This window comes from Sceloporus occidentalis, unplaced genomic scaffold (assembly GCF_023333645.1).
Source record: "Sceloporus occidentalis isolate IW3139 unplaced genomic scaffold, rSceOcc1.0.p SCAF_3, whole genome shotgun sequence".
Lineage (NCBI taxonomy): Eukaryota > Metazoa > Chordata > Lepidosauria > Squamata > Phrynosomatidae > Sceloporus > Sceloporus occidentalis.
Window position 1 is genome coordinate 13853491 of NW_028316983.1, and position 24183 is coordinate 13877673.

The window sequence follows — 24183 nt, forward strand, 5'->3', positions numbered from 1 at the left end:
GATCCTTCACATTTGTGTTCTTTGGGCCACCTGGTCTGACAAAGGTTGCTGCAGAGTTTTCAAGTAACTCTGCAGCAAATAGTGGGTCATTTTGACCCATGTTAAAGCCCCTTTGTGCTGGAATTGGACTGGGACTGCTGGATCAGCATCCAGTCTGCCTGATCCCAGTCTGAGGTTATTGGCCTGCATCATCTAAATAGGATAACACAAGGCAGGGGAACATGTACCTTTTGGTCCATGTTGTCAGCCCCTAAGTCTGAATCTGAGATGCAGGAAGTAATATAATGAAATGTCATATTGGATTAGGTTAAAGTCCTAACCAACAGAATAACATCCTGGTCAAAGTGCAGTGTTGTTTTTTCCACATTGGCCAACCAATCTCTATGGGGAGCCCACAACCCCAAAATGGAGAGGGCAATAGCTCCTTCCATCCCTGCTCTTGAGCAACTGTTACTGAGGAAAGAGCTTGGTAAATCATCCATCAATGAGCAATTTATTTCATGGTGCAGTGGTTAAATGCCTGTGCTGCAGCCACAACACTGTGAGTTTGATCCCAGGGTTTCAAAATTGGCTCAGCCTTCCATCCTTTCATAGGTTGGTAAAATGAGTACCCAGTTTGTTGGAGGCAAGTGGCTTACAGATTGTAAACCAACAAAAGTCCTTAACGACAAAAAACCCAAGATGTAAGAACAAAAAACCAAACTGAAGGGTTCTGCCAAGGAAAATTTATGTGTGTGAAATATAACCAATTGAAATATAACCCACTTCCAATTACCAAAAGACACTACTGTGAAGAAATAAGGGATTAAATAAACCCTCAAGTAGATAAGCCAGTAAAATTTCTAAAAGGGTGTAAATACCCCACTGAAAAATGAGCAATAGCAAAGAATAAATAATAAAGAATAAACATATTAAATGTCCAAACTCAGTCAGATAAAACAAACCCTGGAAAAGGAAAGCCAGTAATGGCTTCTAAAAGGGTAACATTACCCCACTAAGAGTTATGTACATGTAAAAAATAAAATCATAAAATGATATTAAACACTAAAGGTCAGACGCGTTTCGAGCATAGTCTTCCTCAGTGGCCTGCAACTATTTAAAATATAATATTTCTGCTCATCAACTCCCACAATGTGTCTGTGCTCAATTCAAAAGCAACAATGGTCTTGTATTGCTCACTAAGACCCTAATATAAACAGCTAATCTGGTAATTGGAACAATCCTGCCAAGACTCAGGACAAGATCCCAGGGGAAACCTTGGGTGTAAAAGAGCAATAAAAAGCTCAAATTACCAACTTCCACTTGGGCAAACCAGGGATTCAGATCTCCAATGATGAATCAATTTGGGTTCCAATTTTTGTGGTTCTTTTGTGTTCTTAGTGTTAAATATCCCATCCATGCACCCAAATTTCAATGGAATTCTCCTATTTTCAGTCTCTTATATGGCTAGCCAAACTGGTAGTGGGAACCATTCTGCCAAAACTCAAAAGCAGAAGAACTTAGGGAGAAACATAGGTTATGGAAAGACATACAAAAACTCAAACTAACCAATTCACATTTTCATTTAAACCCACTGGGGATTCAGATTTCAAACTATGAATCCATTTTAGTTCCAATATTTGTAGTTGTTTTATGTTTTTAATATTGGAAATCCCATCTATGCACTAAAATGAGTAAAATGAGTACCCAGTTTGTTGGAGGCAAGTGGCTTACAGATTGTAAACCACTTGGATAGTGCTGAGTTTACTATGAAGTGGTATAGAGATGTGAATGCTATTGCTGTAGCAATAGTGAGATCTACCACTGCTCAATTATGGATATTTTAAGCATGTCATTATATTCATTCTCAAGAATAACTTGCCAGACTCAGACTGAAGAACATGCTCTTTCTGATTCTAGAGGCAATCTGTAGCCAACATGACTAATAGCCATTGATAATCCTATCCTCCACAAATTTGTCCAATCTTTCTTCAAAAACCCATGAGTAGGTGGCCATCACTACATCTTGTAGAAGCAATTTCTATAGCTTAACTATGAACTGCTTAAAGAAGTAATTCCACCCTTTTATCAGTCCGGAATCTTCCACCATCTCACTTCAAAGGAAAGCAGGGAGAGCATGACAAGACAGCAGCCAGAGTCTGTATCAAGGAATGAAAAATCCTAGCCATAGCATTAAGTTATCAGTGGAATAAATTATCCTGAAATGAGGTTTCATTTACCATAGCAGTAGTGACACAAAATATAACTCTGCACTTTGATTTGAATGTTGTTATCACCAAGTAAGCTCATATAGTCTGGGAACACTCACAACCTAACATAATATTCAACATAAAATATGTTAGAATTCAGATCGCTAAAAAGTAATTTTAAGAATTAATTTGTTGTGTATTTCTTCACAAAACTCCCAAAGATGATGAGTTGCATTCTTTTAAAACAAACAAACAAACAAACAAACAAAAACAGTAACTCATTGGACTACTTGTTATGATCCTTCTCCATTATTTTAGTTCCTTTTTTTTGGGGGGGGGGGCACTTTTTAAATCTAAGACAATGGCTCACTTTTTGGAAAAAAATAAATTCCCATAAAATGTCTTCCAAAGTATTTTGCCCCCCATGAATGTTAAAAAGTAATAAGTGAATGTAACGTATGACATGAAAAGTAACAGTGTTCTCTGTTTCTTTCTTTTTTACATTATGTTGCAAATGTAATGTTGTTCTTTGATTATCCACAATAGTAATGTTATGCTGTTACTTGTAATGCATTACTTCCAGGTTCTTTTAGAATCACAAGACTGGTGGAAGTCCTTGTAGGCCATATGATTTAAAGGTCAGCAGAAGGATCTCTTGCACATCTAGAAGATTGGTAGGATATGGGTAGATTGGTAGGGAGTGCCCCACTCCCAAAATCTGCTAATGAAAAAGGCTCATACATTCCAAAACCACATCTTCCAACTGTCCCAATTTGGCATGGACAGTCCCAGTTAATATTCCATCATCCCAGGTTTTCAGTTTTAAAATCTCTCATTTGATTTCTCTTCCTGCCACTTTCCATGTTTGTCCCCATTTTACTTCAACTGAGTTTAAAATGCAAAAGCAGTTTGCACTGTACTAAACAGCAAGGCAAAGAGAGGAGAGAGCGCAATCTTGTCCTTCCCTGGAGGCTCTGGGAAAAGCAAACTGTTGCAGCCTCTACTAGCTTGTTTGTTCTCCATCATTCATAATTCTTGCCCATTTGATCACACTCTGATGTTGCTTGGCCATGTGTGTCCCTGTTTTCATTTGTGAAATTTTTGAGGGTTTGAAAGTATGCTACTGAAATGAAGAGTGTTTGGGGAAGGGACCTAGGAGAAAGTTTTTAGGTGAGGTATGAGCTCAGTTCTGCACATGAAATGAATTTCAGGGCTGAATGTATGCTCACAGAAATTATGTCCCTTATTTCTAAGGCATTTCTGGTAGGGATGGACAGATCTGCCAAGTCCATTCCCAGACATTTCCTCTTTCTTGCCTTCAGGACTCATTAACATTTTTTTTTATTACGGCACACAGCCAGCACACCTTCAGGACTATTCTGTATTGGTTCAGTGAATTTTTTTTTGAAAAGAAAAATCTATGCCAATGTTGTGTATATTTTTCAAATGGGCATATTAATAGATGAATGCCTTCAAAGACATGCTAATGTTTGTGGATTGTGTTCTGCATTTTTTCATGTGTGTGTGTGTTGCTGAATGCAATTTTTCTTCTTCTGTTGTCCAGTGAATCATTAATTCAGACTTTTGGCAGCAGATTGCATCCATTTCTACATGGGAGGTGCAGCCTGGGGGGCTTTTCACACTAGACAAATATAATGGTATGATCTCCCTCTTTTTTGATTTGGTGAAGCAGTAGACCTCTCTGGCTGAAAATTTTGAATATCCCTCCTTAAACTGCAAATCTCATGATTCCCTAGGATGGAACCATGGCAGTTATAGTGCTATAACTGTGTAGTTTGAAAGGTCTCTGTGTTGAACTATTTTTTTAATTAAAAAAAATCCCCTAACTCTCAATATGATGACTATCTTACACACACTTAATATCTGGCCATAAGCCACTGTTTTTCATTTTGATCCAATCAGGAAATCTTGGGATTCTAGCAAAAAACACCAGATCCTGTGAGCTTTAAGTGTGTCCCTAATCTAGTTTATCCTCTTGCTCAGTGCAGGGAACCCAGAGAAGAAGCATTCCCAGCACAGGGATGCTGCTTGGGACTCTGCAATGAGGTACAGTCCTACCCAATGGCAGCTGGTGGCTTCCATGTCAGTGGAGTGGTGAATCCATAGCAACATCTTTCTTATTACAAATTCCTGTAGAAGTGAGACCACAGCAAAGTGAAGCTTCAGGGTGAAGTTGTGACACCTGGGAAAAACAAAGGTTCATCTAGGAAATCATTGGCTCATATAATTTAAGGGGACCTGGAAGTTCTGTTTAGCCTAAGTCCACAAAAGTGCATGAATCTATATCCAAAGCAACCTCTGATTAAAAACCTCCAATGAAAGACAGCCCAACCCTATCTAAGGCAGTCTATTTCACTATCAAACAAGGCTTGTCATTAGGAAATTCTTTCTAATGTTTCTTTGGAACTTCCTATCTTCTAATTTGAATTCATTGTTTTGGGTCTTATCAACCTGAAAAGTACAAAACATGTTTGCTACATGATAACCTTCCAGGTATTGAAAGATGGCTATCATGTCATCTTTCAGTCTTATCTTTTCCAGGCAAAACATACTCCAGTCTCACATCCATTTCTCATTGTGCTTCATATCCAGATCCATTACCAACTTGGTCACCTTGCTATGGAATGCAAGATGCTGTACATGACTACTGCATACTCCACCTCCTTTGTAACCGGAGCTTTAAGAAAACATAAGATTGTATTTTCAGGACTCTCAACCTGCAAATAAGTGGCATGGGCATAGGTAGTAACACTATTTTTGGTGATTGTCTCCCTTACTTTATTATGTATGGGTATAATGAACACAGGGTTCTTTAGCAGAGACTTCTAGCACAATATTTCTTCGTCTTTCACACTAGCTTTACAGAACTACAATTTGTTATCAAAGAAGGGATTCTTTGATAACAAATTTCATTTCTACAAAGCTATAGGACCAATGAGGAAGAAATCTTGTGCTGGAAGTCTCAGCCAATGAGCCTTGCATTCATTGTCAAGTACCAACTGTGGAAGCAGAGGCAGAGTCAGTGTAGTTTGAAACATCTTGAAGAGGATCTTGGCTGGAGTTCTAGAAGGAGAGAAGAGTTCGGCATCCCTTTCTACCCATCTGTCTGAAGGTTGTGTCTCAACCAAAGGCGGCAATATATCTCCACAAAAAGATGGGAGAAGGCAGGCTCATTGAAGAATTGTCCCCATTTCATCAAAGTTCAATCTAAGGGATGATCAAGTGGCCTTTTAAGAATAAAGAAGAACTAGCCCAAAAGTCAGTTCTCCCCTGTAGCAACAATAAGTTGAAAGGTGTGCATAGGAATAGAATTAATGGCTGGAAAATTATTCACCAAGGTCTCACTACTGCGAGTTCCAACTCTTGTTTGGAAAAACTTGTCTGTCTGATATACCTATATTTATTTATTATTCATGTCTCTAGCCTACCCATTTCCAGAAGTCTGGGTAAACAACAGCACATTGAAGTCTACCTGTGTGAAATGAGAGCACTGTTTTTTTACCTGAAAACTCAGAAAACCACAAAGACAACCCACCCTGGATTATCATGGCTTCAAAGGCAAGGACCTCAGAACAGCGGTCCTTGAACAAAAAACAAAACAAACAAACAAACAAAAAACTATGAAGGAGGATTGAAAAGAGAAATAGCAGAATTCGAATGTATCTACAAACTGCAGTCCATCAACAGTGGGTTCAACAAAGACACGTGTTATAGCACTGGTTAACACACCAACCTCATGAGCACACTCTTAGCCAGTTATCACCTCTTCTTTCTGGTTCCCATACTACATTCCAATATTCATCCTTTTGGTTATCTATTCACCATGGTTTTAGGCAACATTCTTCCTCCTGTATTATTATTATTATTATTATTATTATTATTAAACTATGGGTCTTCAATAACCATAGTGAAAACTAAACTGATCACTCATCTCAACACCTACACATTCTGCATTTCTGTGTACATTCTCACACACAGCCTGCTTATATAGGCCTCTCCTTGGACTTTCCACTCTACCCCATGCACCTGAGGAAGTAGATACAAGTCTATGAAAGCTCATGCTACCAATTTCTCTCTTTCAGTTCATCTCTAAGGTGCTACAACTCTTTGCATACAGATTTTCCAGACTAACATGGCTATGCATTTGAATTATATGGCAAGAGTTTGATACAGGGTGACAAATATTGTGTAGTTCCATGCTTTCTCTTTACTCTGAATGCAGAGGAAGGAGGTGGTGATAGGAAAGGGTATATCCATTGCTTCCCTTCCACAATCTTTCCCAGTCACTTCCCTGCACCTTGTTTCTTGATAAGAGATGGATTTCTGACTAGAGGGGAAAAGGTCTTGTGGAGAAACATTACTGGAAGCTGAAAGATGGGGAAGGTTAAGAACCTCCTCATTTGCCTGATGCTTTCTCTCTTTTAGGTCTAATCTGCACTGCAGAAACAATGCAATTTGAAAACACTTTAACTGCCATGGCTTAATGCTATGGAATTTAGGGATCTGTAGTTTTGTGAGAGATTTAGCCTTCACTGTTAGAGAGATCTGGTGCCACAAATCCCAGAATTCTACATGATGGAGTCATGGTAGTTAAAACAGTGTCCAACTGTATTATTTTTGCAGTGTAGATTGAACCCTAGTTTTCATTTGAGTTTTTCCAAATTCCACCTGCATTTCATCATTACTTTGTATTGGGTTGCAAGAATTTGTATTTCCTTCCCACACAGATGGAAACCTATGTTTACACATTCCACCTGTATTGTGCATTCATTTATGAAACAATTTACTCAACGTTTCTTCATTGATTAAAGTGTGTTTCTGCACAAGTTTTCCACCCCATCTTCTCAATTAGCCATTCCCTTTTGAAATCATACCCATTGTTTTGTGTATAAGTTATTTTTCGGAAACACTCTATAAGCTTTCACAAATATGCAAACGCTTATGGCAATTTGCTCATTTTTTCACAACACGTCTCAGGAAGTAGAAAAATTCTACTTTTGTCAAGTATTTGGAATCCAAGAAAATTTCCTTCTATCTCTAGCTTTCTTCCTGAAAATCTTTTCCCTATTCCATTTTCATAAGAAGTGATTGCTAGGCAATTCTAGCTTGGAAGCTACCACAAATTAAAAGGTTTGATCATACTTCCAAGAGATACTCATGCTTGGACTCTGCTATATCCTGAATAGATATGCATTCAATGATTCTGCAAGAGCCATTGAAGAGATCAGACAGCCAAAATAAAGCTGCTTCGAGTCACAGTGGAGGTATGGTGTTTCAATGATGCATGCATCCTAAGAGTCCAGAAGTCGCACCAAAGGCACGCTCCAGCCCTAAGGACTGGCTTTGGTGTGGCTTCTGGACTCTTAGGATGCATGCATCATTGAAACACCATACCTCCACTGTGACTTGAAGCAGCTTTATTTTGGCTGTCTGTAACAGGCCTTAGTGTTTTTATGTATTCATAAGAAAGTATTCTTGGTTGACCTAAATATTATAAACCTTTTCTAGATTGTACTGTTTCAGAGAACAGGTGGGAAGAACAGCATGCTTGCATGTTTCTGGTTTGTGGGGAGGATCTCAGACCATGGAAGGCTGGCACTTCAGGAGAAGAGTTTCAAATACATGGCTAGTGGACAAGATTGTATTTACTGTCAGCGTGGATAACCTCTCAAACATATGGTCCGCAAAATGTGAAGTCTAAACTAGTTAATTCCAGGCAAGGTTACAACATATTGTATATTTGAACATTTTTAGTGACCACAGGCCAGAACGTTAACAATTTAATCAATGGCCTGTTACAGACTGCCAAAATAAAGCTGCTTCGGGTCTCTTTGGAGGTATGCTATTTAAATGATGCATGGGTCCTAAGAGTCCGGAGGTCTCACCAAAGCCACACTCCATTCCTAAGCACTGGAGTGCAGCTTTGGTGCAGCTTCCGGATTCTAAGGGTGCATGCATCATTTAAACAGCATACCTCCAAAGAGACCCGAAGCAGCTTTATTTTGGCAGTCTGTAACAGGCCAATGTCTGGAAAATAATAAGGAATTGGTAGAACAGCAGTACTGCAACAGTGGTATAGTATATTGCCCAGCAACCCCCACATCAGAATACAGTCCACAGAATATCACATAGTATGCTTATCTACATCTTATGTTAATGGAGTTTCCTTCACCTAGTTTAAGGAAGTAGAACAATGGAGAACAGTTGTTATGGGGATTTTATGCAATCATTGTTTGATTGTCTAGTCTATTTTTTAAATTATTGTGATCATTATTTTTACCTTGCGTCCCTTGTGTTGTGTTTTCTCTACCACCAGTAACCTGACCACTGTTTCCCATCTTTCTAGGGACTGGCGGTCCCATGCTGTCACCATAAACATTGTCTGCTCCGAGGGGATTTGCACCTGTTTGGTGGTGTAGATAGTTCCATCGATCCTCACCTTGAAGTCCAAGTTGTCAGTTTCATATCGAATTCTCTTGCTCTCCGAGCAGCCGCTAAATTTCACTAGAGAGGGAGACAAAAAGAAATTATCTTTGTAGGTGCTGTTCTTCCATCATCGTGCAAAGAATTTAAGAATGTCAAAAGGAAACCTGCTGAGAGGACCTTATGTTCTAAATTTTGCCATTAGAAAAGACAAGAATCAAAGTAATGGGAAAGTCAGAAAAAGGTCAAACATTTTGGGCTTTGTTGCCATTGGCAATGAGCATTAAGTCATTGATTGGTGCAATGCAGTAGTCAGATCACACGTGGGCTAAAGAAGAAACCATGGTTAGAGTATATGCTAACTGAGCTTGAACTCTGTTCTAACTCAGCTGTCCTTAGTGGCAATCAACTGGGCAGTGGATAGGGGCAGCTATGTTAGGAAGTTATCATGTAGGACTGGCAGATTAACCCCCTTCCATCCTTCCTTTGTTGAGCTTTTCCAAATTCCAACTGCATTTTCTTTTCATCCATATATCAACAAAGATGAGGAGGTAAAGGGAGGTGTCTGTCTACCTATCTGAATATAGGTCCTGGAATTTCTAGAAGTTGCAAGGTGTGATAGTGAGTTCACACATTCAAGCTATAACAAGTTTGTATATGGTTAAGGGATTATAGCATAGTAACTACAGTAATCAAGGAAGCATATAACTGATGGTGGTGGTTGCAGTGATGATGATGATAATGATGGCATCCTATATTGCTCTTATGGATTCATAACATAGAGTTATGGAGAAGTAACTGTGAAGTATTCACCCATGTTCTGTAGTCACAATCATGGCATTATTGCCACAATCACAAATGCCACCCTCACCCAGCTTAACAGCTAGCAGCAGCATCAAGTGATGGAGTTCAGTCCTACTGGTGATCTGGGTGGTGCATGATGACATTTCCACTCCCCTCCTACCAGTGATTTCTGGTGCAAGAATTAGAAGCAGGACCCCTGTTGCAACTCCCAGTTTTATCAAAGATTGCAGGTAGGATGAAGTTGAGAATGTTATCCTGCTGCACTCCAATCACTAGTAAAACAGGCCTCTATGACTTGATGCAGCTGCTGGCTGTTCAGGCAGGTTTGGGGAGTCAGGTCAGGTAACAATATGTTACAGATTCATAACAATGTTTCTGATATAGGATCTTGGTAAAAAGTAATACTGTAATACAGCAGCTCTTCAGTAGTTGTTTCTTTAGTGCAAGATCAGCTCACACTTTAGAGATAGATAACAATGTTTCTGTCCTAGAATGCCTGAGAAACTGTTCCTTTGTTAGCATGCTGTGATCCTTCACCCATTGCCTGTGAAAGTGTCAGCACTTTTCAGAAGAAGAGAGAAACGAAATTTAAAGACCAGGAAAAAAACAGGTTGACTGGCTGGTCTTGCACAGATGCATTTTTCTGCAATCCAGAGCAGAAATCCAGTCCTTTGGGGTTGTGTCTAACTCATTTGATGGACCTAGTGAATGGCCATTTTCAAAGGAAAACTTCAATTAGCTTAAAGTATGAGATCTATTTTTTGCTTTTGCTTTTAAGTTTTATTGCTACGTCCCTTTTAATATGTTTATGTTATCAAGAAGCTATGAGATTGGTGCAACTGTGATTTCATCCTTTTGACCAATCTTCCAGTCTTGGTAACCTGGGACCTGAATGGAGCAATGCCTAAGAATGGTTACAGGGTGTGCGAGAGAGAGAGCAAGAGCCAGAGAAAGTAAGTGAGGGAAGGGCTTTATCTTTGTGTTTAATAATGGGAGAGCAAGGGAGATGCTGGAAAGAGACATGTCCAGTACCATCTTTAGCAATACCCATTAAGTGGAAGTTGTGTCTGAGGCCACATCCACTGCCACATATGGCCTCTGAGGGCAAATTGCAAAAAGCATAGCACTTAGACTTAATATTGGACCCAGTGGCATCACTACGGTTGGTGTCATCTGGTGCAGTAATTCATAGTGTCACACACACACACCCATTGACCTCCTCCTATACAACACCATACAGAATCCTTAGCCATATTTTTAGGACTAACGTTATCCATACGTTGTAATTTCCGTATATCACTGAATGTAATGGCAATAGTTGTGACATACAGAACTAATAAAATTAAAGGTATACATTTAAATTACAATATTATCTGCACAGCCTAAATATGTTTATATGTACATAGGTTCATATAGTCAAAGCAAACATTTGGTAAAATGCAATATTATAATATATATATATATATATATATATATATATATATATATATATATAAAAAAGCACTGTTGTTGTGTGTCTTCAAGTAATTTCCAATTTAGGACAGTCATAAAAGGAGCCTACCATAGGAGTTTCTTGGCAAGTTTAGGTCAGAGAGGCTTTTCCATTGCTTTACTCTGAGCCTGAGATTTCCTAAGGTTACCTAGGAGTTTACATGGCTGAATGGGGTTGTAGACCTTGTCTCTCAGCTTCCCAGTCCAATGCTCATACACCATGCTTGCTCTCAAATATTAACATAAGCAAATTTAATCCACATTTTTCTGTGCATTTGCATTTTTTGAGAAATGCAGTTCCCCCTTTAAATTAATGCATAAGATGTTATGTTATGCTATGCTATAGATAAGCTTCTCATAACTTTTTTTTTTTTTTTTTGGAGGGGGGATATCTAAAGGCAGAGAAGAAAACGCAGTGAGGCAGAAAGGAACGTCTGAGAAACAAACACCCTAAAAGGGCAGTGACTGGATGCAAGGCCCATTCTTTAATTTTCTAGCACTGCACTGGAAGTCTCAAACAAACATCAAGGAAATTATACAACTGTTTTCTTGACCTTTTAAAGGAGCACTTGAACTTTACTGCCATTCCCAGGGAAACTGCCAGTGGCTGTTTCAAAAAAACTTTCTAAACTTTAATTCCTTGGAGGAGGCAGCTGATCCCCATTGCTACAAATTGATTTCTCTCCTGTCTCCATTATCTTTTGAATATGAGGAAAGATGATTAGCCCCACAGTTGGTCTTCTGGTTCTTCACAGTTATCTACCAAGTCAATGGGATATTTGTGATTCTTTAAAAGGAAGCTTAATGGCTCATAATCATTTCATTATCCAAGTATGAATAGTGTTAGTACAGTGGGCCCTGGTATTTCCTGGGGTTTTCTCCAGGAACCCCCCCCCCCCCTCAATGGATACCAAAATCCATGGATGCTCAAGTCCCATTATATACAGTGACATAGTAAAATGGTATCGCTTATATAAAATAGCAAAATCAAGGTCTGCTTTTTGAAATTTATATGTTTTTGTAATATTTTCAAGATGTGGATTGTTGAATCCATGAATAAAGAATCTGTGGCTATAGACTGTACAGTGGGCCCATGGCCTCCACTGTAGTTTGGTTTCTGTACCCCCTGTGGATACCAAAATCCATGGATGCTCAAGTGCCATTAAACACAATGGCATAATAAAATGCTGCCCGTTATATAAAATGGCAAAGTCAAGGTTCACTTTTTGAAATTCATATATATATATATATATATATATATATATATATATATATATTCAAACAGTAGATGGTTGAATCCGTGGATAAGGAATCCGTGTATATGGAGGACTGACTGTACTAGTATGTCACAGAATAAAAAAAAATGGGGATGTATCAGGATCCTTCCATCCACCCCATAAGTTACCCATGGATTCAACCTATGCAGTCAAGACTCATACTATTTAGCTTGGTGACATGATGCAAGCTGGAGGAAATGTAGGTTAAGCATATGTGATTCTCATACTGCAGATTTTTTAAAAGTAATTGAGAATATTTTTAAAAAATTAAAATCAAGGACTATGGTTAGCATCCTGTTGTTTAGTCTCAACTAGAGCAGACCCATTCAACAAACTGTAATTGGCTTACAGCTGCAAACCACTTAGACACTGTTAGTTCAGTATGAAGTGGTATATAAATGAAGCTGTTTGTTTTTGAATGGTGAGTCAACACATAGGTAAATTCCATTGGTTCCATGGGTCCATTCAAGTCAGAGCTAACAATAGGATTTAGGACTATATTTTATTCATTGAACAATCCCATCCCATATATAGTGGACTCAGTTCCCTGAAACACCATGGAAGAGGGCTGGACAAGGTGGTCCTTGTGGTATCTTCCAACTTTAATATTCTATGAAAGGTAATAGAGTTCAAAGTCAAAATTCATTTTTTTCATCTGCTGTTTTACTTTTAAAAAACTTACCTTTACACCATTCTCATGTATGCATGAGGAAGTGCCTTTGTTGTGGGTAGCTTTAGGTTGGAAGAGAATATGTTTCCTGACACTTTTTAAAGGGAGCTTTTGTAATCTTTCTGCACGTATATCATATCAAAAAGCCACCCTAAGTAAAGCATATATTTTTTAAAATGCCTCTCTTCACCAGATCATTGTAATGGTTTTCACAAGGGATAACATTCAGAATAAAAATGGGGGCAGCAAATAGTTCTTAAAGGTCTTGGTGGTGGTTGGAGAATAATTTCCCATGGGTGCCTAAACTGCACATTCGTTTCATTTGTTCCACTTTCAAATCTATAAAAATCTCCAGTGGCATTCCAGATGTCATGGGGCAGGGGAAATGAAAGTTCTAATAACACCCAATTTAGATCATGGAGAGAAAAAAGTTCTGGGTGCTCTAGTAAGACATTTCACCATCACATCGAGAACCATTCTAAGCTCCACCTCTGGGTCAATCCAGTACCAGGATTTGGGGTTGTATTTCAATACACCACTTTAACTGTCATGGCTCCATGTTATGGAATTTTTGGAACTGTAGTTTTGAGAGATAGTTAGCCTTGTCTGCCAGAAAGCTATGGTGCCACTGTAAACTACAAATCCCAGGATTCCATTGGATGGAGCCATAATAGTAAAAACAGTGTCAATCTGCATTTATTCTGCAGTGCAGATGCATCCTAAGACATTGGCATTCATTGGTTGGTAGTCAATTTCTTTCCAAATGTGTTAAATGCTCTCTATTTATGTACTTAGGGGCTGTGCAGACCACCCCTAATGGGTGGCCTGCAGTCACCTTCAGGTGCGCCGGATCGAGGCTGCAACAGCCACACACCGTGGCCCTGATCCAGCCTTACCAGGGCACAATAGCTGTGGTGACTTGGCTCAAAGGCGCTCCTTTGGCACTGCATCGTATGGATGCAGCACCAGAAGAGCACCATGATGCCACACACCATGTGGACCGGTCTGTGGTGTCATGACACCCTGGGGGCGGAGTCAGGACATGCATCATGTGGACGCGACACTCTGACCTCGCCCCCAGGCCAGGTTTAATGGCTGGTCTGCACAGGGCCTCAGATTAGTACATATAGGCCCTTTCCAAACGTACTGTCCAATGTAGATTGGACGCCACCATTTTGTACGTACTGTGTACATACTAGGGTTGCCCGGGGGCATCTCTTTCAGACGCCCCCAACCCTAGTACGTACACAGTACATACAAAATGGTGGCGTCCAATCTACATGGGCACTGCCATTAGGACGTCACAACCGCGCCACCTCAAAACAGAGCAGCATAGACGTGACGTCCTGGTGCCACGGAAGGGCGCCTGTGGCACCCTTTCGGCAGCACAGGAAGGAGCTCCATTTTGTGTTCCACTGTCGAACAGCCCTTACTGTCAGGAAGTTCTTCCTAATGTTGAGGTGGAATCTCTTTTCCTGTTGCTTGCATCCATTGTTCCGGGTCCTGTTCTCTGGAGCAGCAGAAAACAAGCTTGCTCCCTCCTCAATATGACATCCTTTCAAATATTTAAACAGGGCTATCATATCACTTCTTAACCTTCTCTTCTCCAGGCTAAACATCCCCAGCTCCCTGAGTCGTTCCTCATAGGGCAAGGTTTCCAGACCTTTCACCATTTTAGTCGCCCTCCTCTGGACTCGCTCCAGTTTCTCAATGTCCTTTTTGAATTGTGGTGCCCAGAACTGGACACAATATTCCAGGTGGGGCCTGACCAGAGCAGAATACAGTGACACTATTACTTCTCTTGATCTAGACACTATACTTTTATTGATGCAGCCTAAAATTGCATTGGCCTTTTTAGCTGCCGCATTGCACTGTTGACTCATGTTCAACTTGTGGTCTACTTGGACTCCCAGATCCCTTTCACATGTAGTTTCATTCAGCCAGGTGTCCCCCATCCTATATCTGTGCATTTCATTTTTCTGCCCTAAGTGCAGTACCTTACATTTCTCTGTGTTGAATTTCATTTTGTTAGCTTTGGCCCAGCTTTCTAGTCTATTCAGATCATTTTGAATGTTGGTCCTGTCCTCTGGAGTATTAGCTATTCCTCCTAATTTGGTGTCATCTGCAAATTTGATAAGTATGCTCCCAATTCTGTCATCCAGGTCATTGATAAAGATGTTGAATAACACTGGGCCCAGGACAGAGCCCTGTGGGACCCCACTGGTCACTTCTCTCCAGGATGAAAAGGAGCCATTGTTGAGCACCCTTTGGGTTCGGCCGGTCAACCAATTACAGATCCATTTAACAGTTCCTTTGTCTAGCCCACATTTTACAAGCTTGTTTGCAAGAATGTCATGGGAAACCTTGTCAAAGGCCTTACTGAAATCAAGATATACTATATCCACAGCATTCCCTTCATCTACCAAGCTGGTAATGTTATCAAAGAAAGAGATCAGATTTGTTTGGCATGACTTGTTTCTCTGAAACCTATGTTGACTTTTTCTGATCTTTTTGCGCAATCCATTATACTGTTGCATTCATAATTCTTAGTTTGTTCCTATCTCCCTTTTGTTTTTCTTCTCTTCTTTTCTTTATTGCTTGTAGAGTTTTTTCTATCATCCATAGTCATTTCTGTCATCCAGCGAATCTGTTTCTCATGTTGTCAGTAAATTCTGTTCAGATAGTATTAAATCATACAATGGACCCTTGTTATACGCTGGGGTTTGGTTCCAAGATTCCCCATGGATAAGAAAATCTGTGGATGCTCAAATCCCATTAAATATAATGACACAGAAAAATTTTGTCCTTATAAAAAATGGAAAATCAAGGTTTAATATTTGAAATTTATACTTTTTTGAACATTTTCAAACCGTGAATGCTTGAATCCATGTATAAAAAAATCTGTGTATAAGAAGGGCCAACTGTATTTTGGTATAATCACTGGTTTGTTTTCTTCTTGAGTCTTACTCTTATTTTTGATATGAATAATTCGTGATCTGTGCTGCAGTCGGCGCCTGATCTGGTCTTGGCTACTAGTATAGAGTTCCACCATCTTTTACTTCCAATTATACACTCTATTTGATTTTTGTGTTGACCATCTGATGATGTCCATGTGTGTAGCCTTCTTTCTGGTTGTATGAAAAATGTGTTTGCAGTGAATAAGTTGTTGGCTTCACAAAAATCCATCACATATTCACTTGCTTCATTTCTTTTGCCTAATCCAAATTCACTTACTTTTTTGCTTCCAACTTTTGTGTTCCAATCTCCAATGAACAGCTTGGCATCCTGTGTTGGTGTGCTGTCAATTCCTTCCTCTACTCCTTCATAGAATCTATCAATGTCTTCCTGTTCTTCCTCTGTGGTTGGTGCATATACTTGAATTATGGTGATATTCATAGGTTTACCATGGAGCCTTACTAAATTGATTCGGTCTGATTTTGCATTGTATTCTCTGACTGCTTTTGCCACTTCTTTTCCTTAGTATGAAAGCTACCCCATTTCTTCTTGTCTTTCCATTCCCTGAGTAGAACACTGTGTGATTGTCTGATTCAAAGTGGCCCATTCTTGTACATTTTAACTCACTCACTCCCATTACTGCTATGTTCATGTGTTCTATTTCCATTTTTATTATGTCCAGCATTCCTTGGCTCATGGTGCTCACATTCCATGTCCCTATATTATGTGTAATGCTTCTTTAGATGCAATTTTCCTTCCTAAGGGTGTCTGCTATTTGTCTTGGTATCTTTCTTGTGCCCTTGGCTAATTTTGCAAATGTGATATCCCTTTATTTATCCCTCCTTCCCTTTTTCTTAATGCTCTGTTCCTGCCTGTGCCTCACTTGGGGTGCCTCATCATAAGGTTTACTAGATGATGAGGTTACACAAGGAACACCACCTACACCTCCCTGTGCACAGTGCCATCCAATGTTAGCTATGGTGTCACAATTTGCTCCTGTTAGTGACACCCACAACTACTGCTGCTGCCCAGTAGCTGTTTGTCTCCCTATATTATTCCTGTTTGCTTTCCAATCCATCCCCTTATACCTCCCTGAATTCCCTCTTTCCCTTTCGTTGTGTGCTCCCTCCTTTAGTCTGCTCTCATCTCCGTCCCACCCTCCTTTAGTCTCCTTGGCGGGATACAAACCGCCATAAAGTACGCGCTCCGCGCGTACTAGGGTTAGGAAGGGCCGTATTAGGGTTAGGAAGGTTCTTACCTTCCTGACAGCCCTTCCTCCCAGTACGCGCGGAGCGCGTACTTTTTTGCGGTGCCCATCCACATGGGCGCCGCCATGTTGACGTACTGGACGCTGTGCGTCCAGACGTGTCGCGGCGGAAGTGACGTCGCGAGGACGCACTCCACCCCTCGCGGCGCCACTTCCGCGTTCCAAAAAGGAGCGGCATTTCGCCGCTCCTTTTTTGCTGCGCAGGGAAGCCTCGCGGTCTGGCAGCTGGGGCTTCCCTACGCAGCGAATGGCGGCGGCGGGAAAACGGCCCCTTGAGGGCCGTTTGTATCCCGCCCTTGTTTCTTTCTCATGGTTGGGGGAGGGCAGAGATGGGTGGCCGCATGTATGCAATTACAGCAGGAGGATTAGTTTTTATGCTATTTCACTGTCATAGCTTCCTTGATTTAATTACTGTTTATTGCAAAACCCAGGGAAAAAGGTTCTTCAATGTTTTATTTCACAGAGTGAATTCCACCCACCTCAGCCTCTCTTTTCACCTTTTTATTGCCATTTGGCAAAGGAAAAATAACATTGATGTCCCCTACACACAACACAGTTATGCAACCTTGACATTTTCCCCTCTCAATCAATATGTCTGAGAATGTAGGGAAAAAGAAGAAGGAAGATTTGTGTCTATGGCTCAAAGAAATAGATAGCTTTGGACCCCTCTATAAACTTGCCAACTGAGGAATTGATACATTACCATCCAACCCTCTGTCATATCTTCATATTCTCAATACAAAGCAAAACAAAAACAAACCATGGCATTGGCGAAATGGGCTTCTCAGAGTAGAAAAAATAGACTTTTACTGCTTCCCCTCATCAAAACCACACAGCCCTGGAAAATGCACAATCATGACTGTAGTGTGCCAAGAAAATTCTAGCTTGTGTTTCTCATTTGGCTTCAAGAGCTTTGGAGATCAACCATAGGAGGAAGAGACCCTCAATCACCAATTCATGTCTGTCTTAGTTTCTGAGTCATATTTGCAATGTAAGAAGTCATTACCTCTCATAGCACCATTAATAAATCAATAAATCAAAATTGCTTTGAACAATTTCTTGCCATACTGGAAGATATGAATTAAATAAATAAATAAACAAGCAAGCAAGGAAAAAAAAACAATCCTCAGGTGATGATTTTTTTTGTGCCACCAGGCCTTCACAAACAGTTGAGGTTGGGCTCATAATGCTGCATGGTGCTGGTGTTCGATACTTTAAGGATAGATGTATAATTTTTTAAATTGTTTCAATGTGTTTTGATATTTTAACTGTTTTAACATGTACTGTTTTTAAGTTTTATCTTTTGATTGCATGTTATACTTTTAATGAGTGATGTTTTAATATTGTACTAGTTCAATGCTATTTTAATGTGCATTTTTGTACAATTTTAATTGTACTTTTTAAATTTGTAAGCAGTTTTGTGTCCCAGATTTTTTGGGGGGGAGCAGGATATAAATAAATATAATCACCACCACCACCATCACCATCAGCCAAAATGACTGCATATAAAAGGGAACAGTGCGTTGGTGAGGCATTGTGGGCCAGAGGCGGGAAAGCAAGGCCCATAGGCCACATGAAGCTCTGTCACAATTTTGGGGTGTCACAGAGACCCCAGGACTCAAGGTTTTTAAATCCCTCCCCCTGAAATATATATTTGTTTATCCCCAAATGCTTTCTGGGGAATGTGAGTGGTATTTTGCCATATATTTGTCCCTCCTGGGCTATTTTAGACCCAAAAGAAGACTTTTTAAAAACAGGAAGAGTTTGGGTGTGTTAAAAAAGTCTTCTACTTGACCTAAAATTGGCCAGGAGTCCAAAAACATGCAAAAAATGTCCCCACACCCCCTAGAGGGCACTTTGGGTCATTCTAGGGAAGCCACCCTAGGTAATTCAGACAGCAAACCCTCTACAGCTGCTGGAAGCAATGTCAGTTACACACTCTGTGAGAGATACCCAATCCAACTCAGGGATTCTGGCCTGTTCTTGCATCCAAACTACCCATCAGTTTTGGTTCCCAGCTTCAGATTGATACCCTAGCTGTCAACATCTGGACTGCTAATCAGCTACATGGTTTTTCAGTTCCCAAATGAATTATGATACTGTGTGGGGAACACGTGGTCACTGCAGGTGAGGACAGATCAAATGTATGTAGAGCAGATCCACATTCAGACACCCTGTACCTATATTTAGGTACAAATAATTCTCAGCACCTCCTGCAGTGGCTGCTCCATGGAGATAAGATGTAAGAAATATTTTCATGGTCATAACTGCTTGCCAGACTATGTGTTTCTAACTTTCCCACTCACTATACCACAACAGTGATGAAAGCTGGTCCCTCTATGGTCCTCAAATGATCTGTGTCAGAGCTAACAAGGGACGAGGAGCCTGAAATGGTCTAGAATCCAACTATGGTGGAATATAGACCACCCTTTTGGGGTGGCCTGCACCCGTCCCTTTCCTCGACGGATCAGGGCCTGAGCTGCCACAGCGGCAATCCTGGAGGCCCCGATCCACCACTTTTCCAGGCCTCGGGGAAGTGGCAAAATGCTGCTTCCCTGCAGCCTGGAAAGGGGTGTCCTTGGTGCTTCATGCCCCAAGGACACCCCAACAGCAGTGGGGAGAGAGAGAAAGAGGCCGCTCGGCCCCTTTCTCTCTGTATCACTGGTGTGGCCATTTAAAGGTGCACCAGCGATACGTGCGGCGGACGGAGCTCCAAAACGGAGCTCCTTTTGGTGCCGTTGAAAGGGTGCCACAAGCACTCTTCAGCAGCGCCAGTACGTAACGGCCACATCGCGCTGTTTGGACGTGACCGTTACATCAAAATGGTGGTGCCCATGTAAACAGGGCGCCACCATTTTGACGTATACTAGGATTAGTGAGCATCTGAAAAGGATGCTCCCAGGCAACCCTAGCACGTACTGAGTACATGCTTTTCGGCCCATCTGTACAGGGCCTATATTGCATAAATGTTTGTCTTTGGAGCAGTGTAGCCTCAAATCCTGTATTTTGTGATCTCATGAAATCAAACATATCCAGCCTTGTGCACTGGGTCTCATATTACATACCAAATGCTGGGGCTCATCTGTTCAGGGCATTGTTGGTGCTCACTTTTCCTATTCTACTGTCTCAGGCAACTGAGGTGACTAACAAGTGAGGCAGCTTACCTTAAATCTTGGGAGAGAAAGGCTTCTCATGAGAGTTCTGGGCTCTTATGAGATGTCTAATTTCATGGGAACCTGGAACTCTCACAAGCCACCCACCTCTTGCATGACTTGAGTCAAGCTTTACATAGGCATGCCTCATGTGTACTCACTAGTGTTGGGTTAGCTGAGCAACTGAGAGGACTGTCATGTGTTGTTTTAAAAACCCAATAAACCTACCTGAGGAGGGGGACTATTTTTTAGCACTGCAGCCAGAACCTGCAGCCCTGACTGGTGTGCATCAACTGAGGTGCAGACAGAGCCTGCTTTTAATGTATTGGAAGAGTTCTAACCGCCAGCACTTTGCTCAAAGTTCTTCATCCCTCTGTTGGAATATTGCACTCCGTGTTAGATGTAAAAAAATTGGCAAACTATGAGTAAGTACTCTGTCATGTAGAATTTAAAAAAAATAAATGTAATATTTTATCTGTCAGGCATGAAATTACTCTAAAACAGAAACATTGTATTCAATGATCCATTAGTCTTTGGGGATAACACAAATGACTGGCCTTGCCAAAGAATGAAGAGATACTGTGCTAGATTGCTCTTTGACTAGATCAAAAGCTGCACTGATGCTGGAAGCCATAACAGTTCTTTAGATATAAATTTGTCTATTGTCACAATCACTCCTTTTCCTGACCATGATTTGGAGTGTTCATGTCTGCTAACAGGATTTCTTTATTCGCTAATTCTGCCACTAGTATATACAATCACTTATTCGATATTGCATATACTTAAACATCTGCTTAAACTGCTGCACGCTGCTCCAATATGCTCCTCTTATGTCTTATGTCACCATGTCGACTTTTATGCTCCATTATCTGAAAATGACTGCCTCATAGACAAAAGTCCCTCTGTGATTTGATAATTATTTCTATTAGTTTAGAAGGAGCCTGGCTAGAGACAGAGCAGAAGCCAGGAGAGAAATTAAGCCTCATTTCTCAGATTAAGTGGAGGTCTTTTTCTCTCTCCCTAGACTAACCTTTTATAAACTAGAAGCCTCTAGATATATTAGACTTCAATTCTCCTCACCATCTGAACCAGCTGGGGATAATAGGAATTGTACTGCATCAGTTTGGGGAAGGTTGTCTTAGATGTTCAGAGCAGTTCTGAATTTGGGAGTACAATTTCGCAACAGGAATTGTATGTGGCTCCTCAGGGCTTTCTGTGTAGCCTCAGCTTCTTGGATTCCTCAGACTACCCTTTTTCTTGCTAAAAAAAAAGAAGGTGAATTCTCTCTCCTAGAAATCTTCAGGGCTTTCTAAATGGGTGGTAGGGCCCTTTTCACAGTTTAATATAAGCATTTGAGTTTTTCAAAACTCATGGACTCTGCCCACTTCTGGGTTTGGGAGCACAATTACACAACAGGATCCCGGGGTAGAAAACTGACTCTGAGATCCACTTCTGTTGCCAACCCCTGGTTCGGAGGATGGGATAACAAGAGAAATTAATAGAATAAAATCTACCAGAGACAAATGAAAAAATCTACATTTAGGCCACAAAAAACAAATTCACAGGTTGACTGAACATTAAAAGGAAGGCAATAAAAGCAACTGCCTAGAGAGTTGGTGCGGCCTCCTTCTTTGGCTGTCTTCAAAAAAGAGGCTGGACAGCTATCTCCTGGGGATGCTGTAACTGGACAGCCTGCATTGAACAAGGGATGGGGTTAGATGGCCCATGAGACCTCTTCCAACTTGATGGTTCTATGATCTAGGGCACAGCTCAGGCTCTTGCTCTTCACTATACTTGTGACAAAATGAAGTTACAGATGTAAATATTAACCATACTTGCTGTGGTTGTTTTTTAATCCTTCTGTAAAACTCCAGGGTCTCAAACTAGGAATTTTGGGAGCTCCTGGGACCAGGCACTGTAGTCCTTATGCTAATGGGACAGATTTTGGCAGTGGCAGCTTCCTTCTTAATCACTGTTGCAATGTAAAACCATGCTGATGTGGCTATAAATGGTAGTTGGGTCAGATCGGGTGATCCAAGAACTTAATATGTGACCAACTGTTGGTTTTATTGCTTCAGGTTTGTTAACTTACCCTGAATACCCTATCTGCAAGGAAGAATGATGCCAAGCAGACTAATCTTACCTTTTCACTTTTGCTTAAATTTTGTTAAAGGTTTACCAGATCTCGAGGTTCGGCCCTGTGTCTCAGGGTCTGGAGCACTTTCTCTAGTCCTTAAGACAGTAGAGGAAAATCTCAGGTTGAATAAGCACTTTGAAAAGTGTAGGTATATATATTTTCCTCATGTACAGAGTTGATATTATTATTATTATTATTATTATTATTATTATTATTATTTGATTGGCATATTCTGTGAAACCGTAGATGATGCTTAATGACACCACCAGGAGTGTAATGACTCCACCAGGAGCTATCCCTTCTAATATCAGAAGCAGTTATCCCTAGGACTTAGCTGGGGGATCTGGGAGCTTGTGAGGGTGCCCACAAAGACACAAGTGTCACAAAAAGCAGGGGTGTTGCATATGTCTCTGGGTCACAATTTAACCATTCCTTTAATTAAATAAGAGGGGGGGGGGGAGGGAGAGAGAGAGACAGGCAGGCATCTTGGGTGGAGCTGCATGACCTGGCTCAGCTTATCCAACACATAATGAAAATTTAGACCAGCCTTTTCTCAGCCTGCAGCCCACCCAGATGCTTTGGGCCACAATACCTCCCAACTCCTATCATTCCCAGCTGCTTCATGCTAGTTGAGGGTCAATGAGAATAGTGGGGCAATGCATTTGGAGAGAACCAGGTTGATAAAGGATGATGTGTGCTACAAGTTGTGTTAAGCTTGTTATGCTTCTGTTATGAATTAAAAGAAGCAGGGATGTATTATCATAGAATCATAGAGCTGGGAGAGACCACAAGGACCAACCTTGTAACATGCAGGAATGCAGAATCAAAGCACAGTCAATATATGTCCACCGAGCCTCCGCTTAAAATCCTCCAAAGAAGAACACTCCACCACACTCTGAAGCAGCATATTCCACTGTCAAACAGCTCTTACCATCAAATAGTTTTTCCTGACATTTAGGTGGAATCTCTTTACCTGTAGTTTGAATCCATTGCTCCATGCCCTATTCTCTGGAGCAGCAGAAAACAAGCTTCCTCAATCTTCAATATGACAGCCTCTCAGATATTTAAATATGTCTGTCATGTCACCGCTTAACCTTCTTTTCCCCTGGCTAAACATACCCAGCTGATCCTTATGAGTTAAGGAAGGAAAGATGAAAATTCTCAGTGTACTACAGGAAAAAAACCCAGATATTTTGTAGATTATTCTCCCTGTACTTTAGTGCCTCAAAAATGTTCTAGAGGATTTTTCTGCGCAGAAAAACATGTGGTATTTTAGGCACAGAAAACCACAAAATAAGAAAACATTTTTTTGTAAAGAAAACACGGCTTTCGTCACAGGAAACATATTTTCTGCATAAGCAATACCCAGACCAAAGTGTTTTTCTATCCAGAAAAATAATTTGAAATATTTTTGAATGTCTGCATAATGGGAGAAAACTGTATAAAACTCTGTTCTTCCCCATTTTTCAAACAGGAAATGACCAATAGAGAATATTCTTTCCATCCCCAAGGCAAAGTAGCAGAGTGGGACCATGTTGTATAAGAAATTCAATCACTTGCTTCTTCAGGATCCATCTCTACAGTTATCATCTCAAGTAGATGCGATGGCCAGAAGCGTCTGGTACCAACTTCGGTTAATATACCAACTGCGTCCCTACCTGCGCCATAATGACCTTGAAGCAGTGGTACTTGCACTGATAATCTCTCGTCTTAATTTCTGTAATGTGCTCTACATGGGGCTACCTTTGTATCATGTTCTGAAATTTCAACTGGTGCAAAATGTGGCAGCCAGATTGG

The 24183-nt window shown here is 40.6% G+C and overlaps 1 protein-coding gene across 1 annotated transcript in view; it reads right to left on the reverse strand.

Annotated features, from left to right (window-relative positions):
* The window catches only part of CDH4 (cadherin 4), a 587236-nt gene that overhangs the window by 444171 nt on the left and 118882 nt on the right, over window positions 1-24183 (reverse strand). Inside the window, exon 2 of the mRNA XM_089513685.1 lies at window positions 8491-8714. Within this exon, the coding sequence (XP_089369811.1) occupies window positions 8491-8714 (224 nt within the window). The remainder of the gene's footprint in view (window positions 1-8490; window positions 8715-24183) is intronic.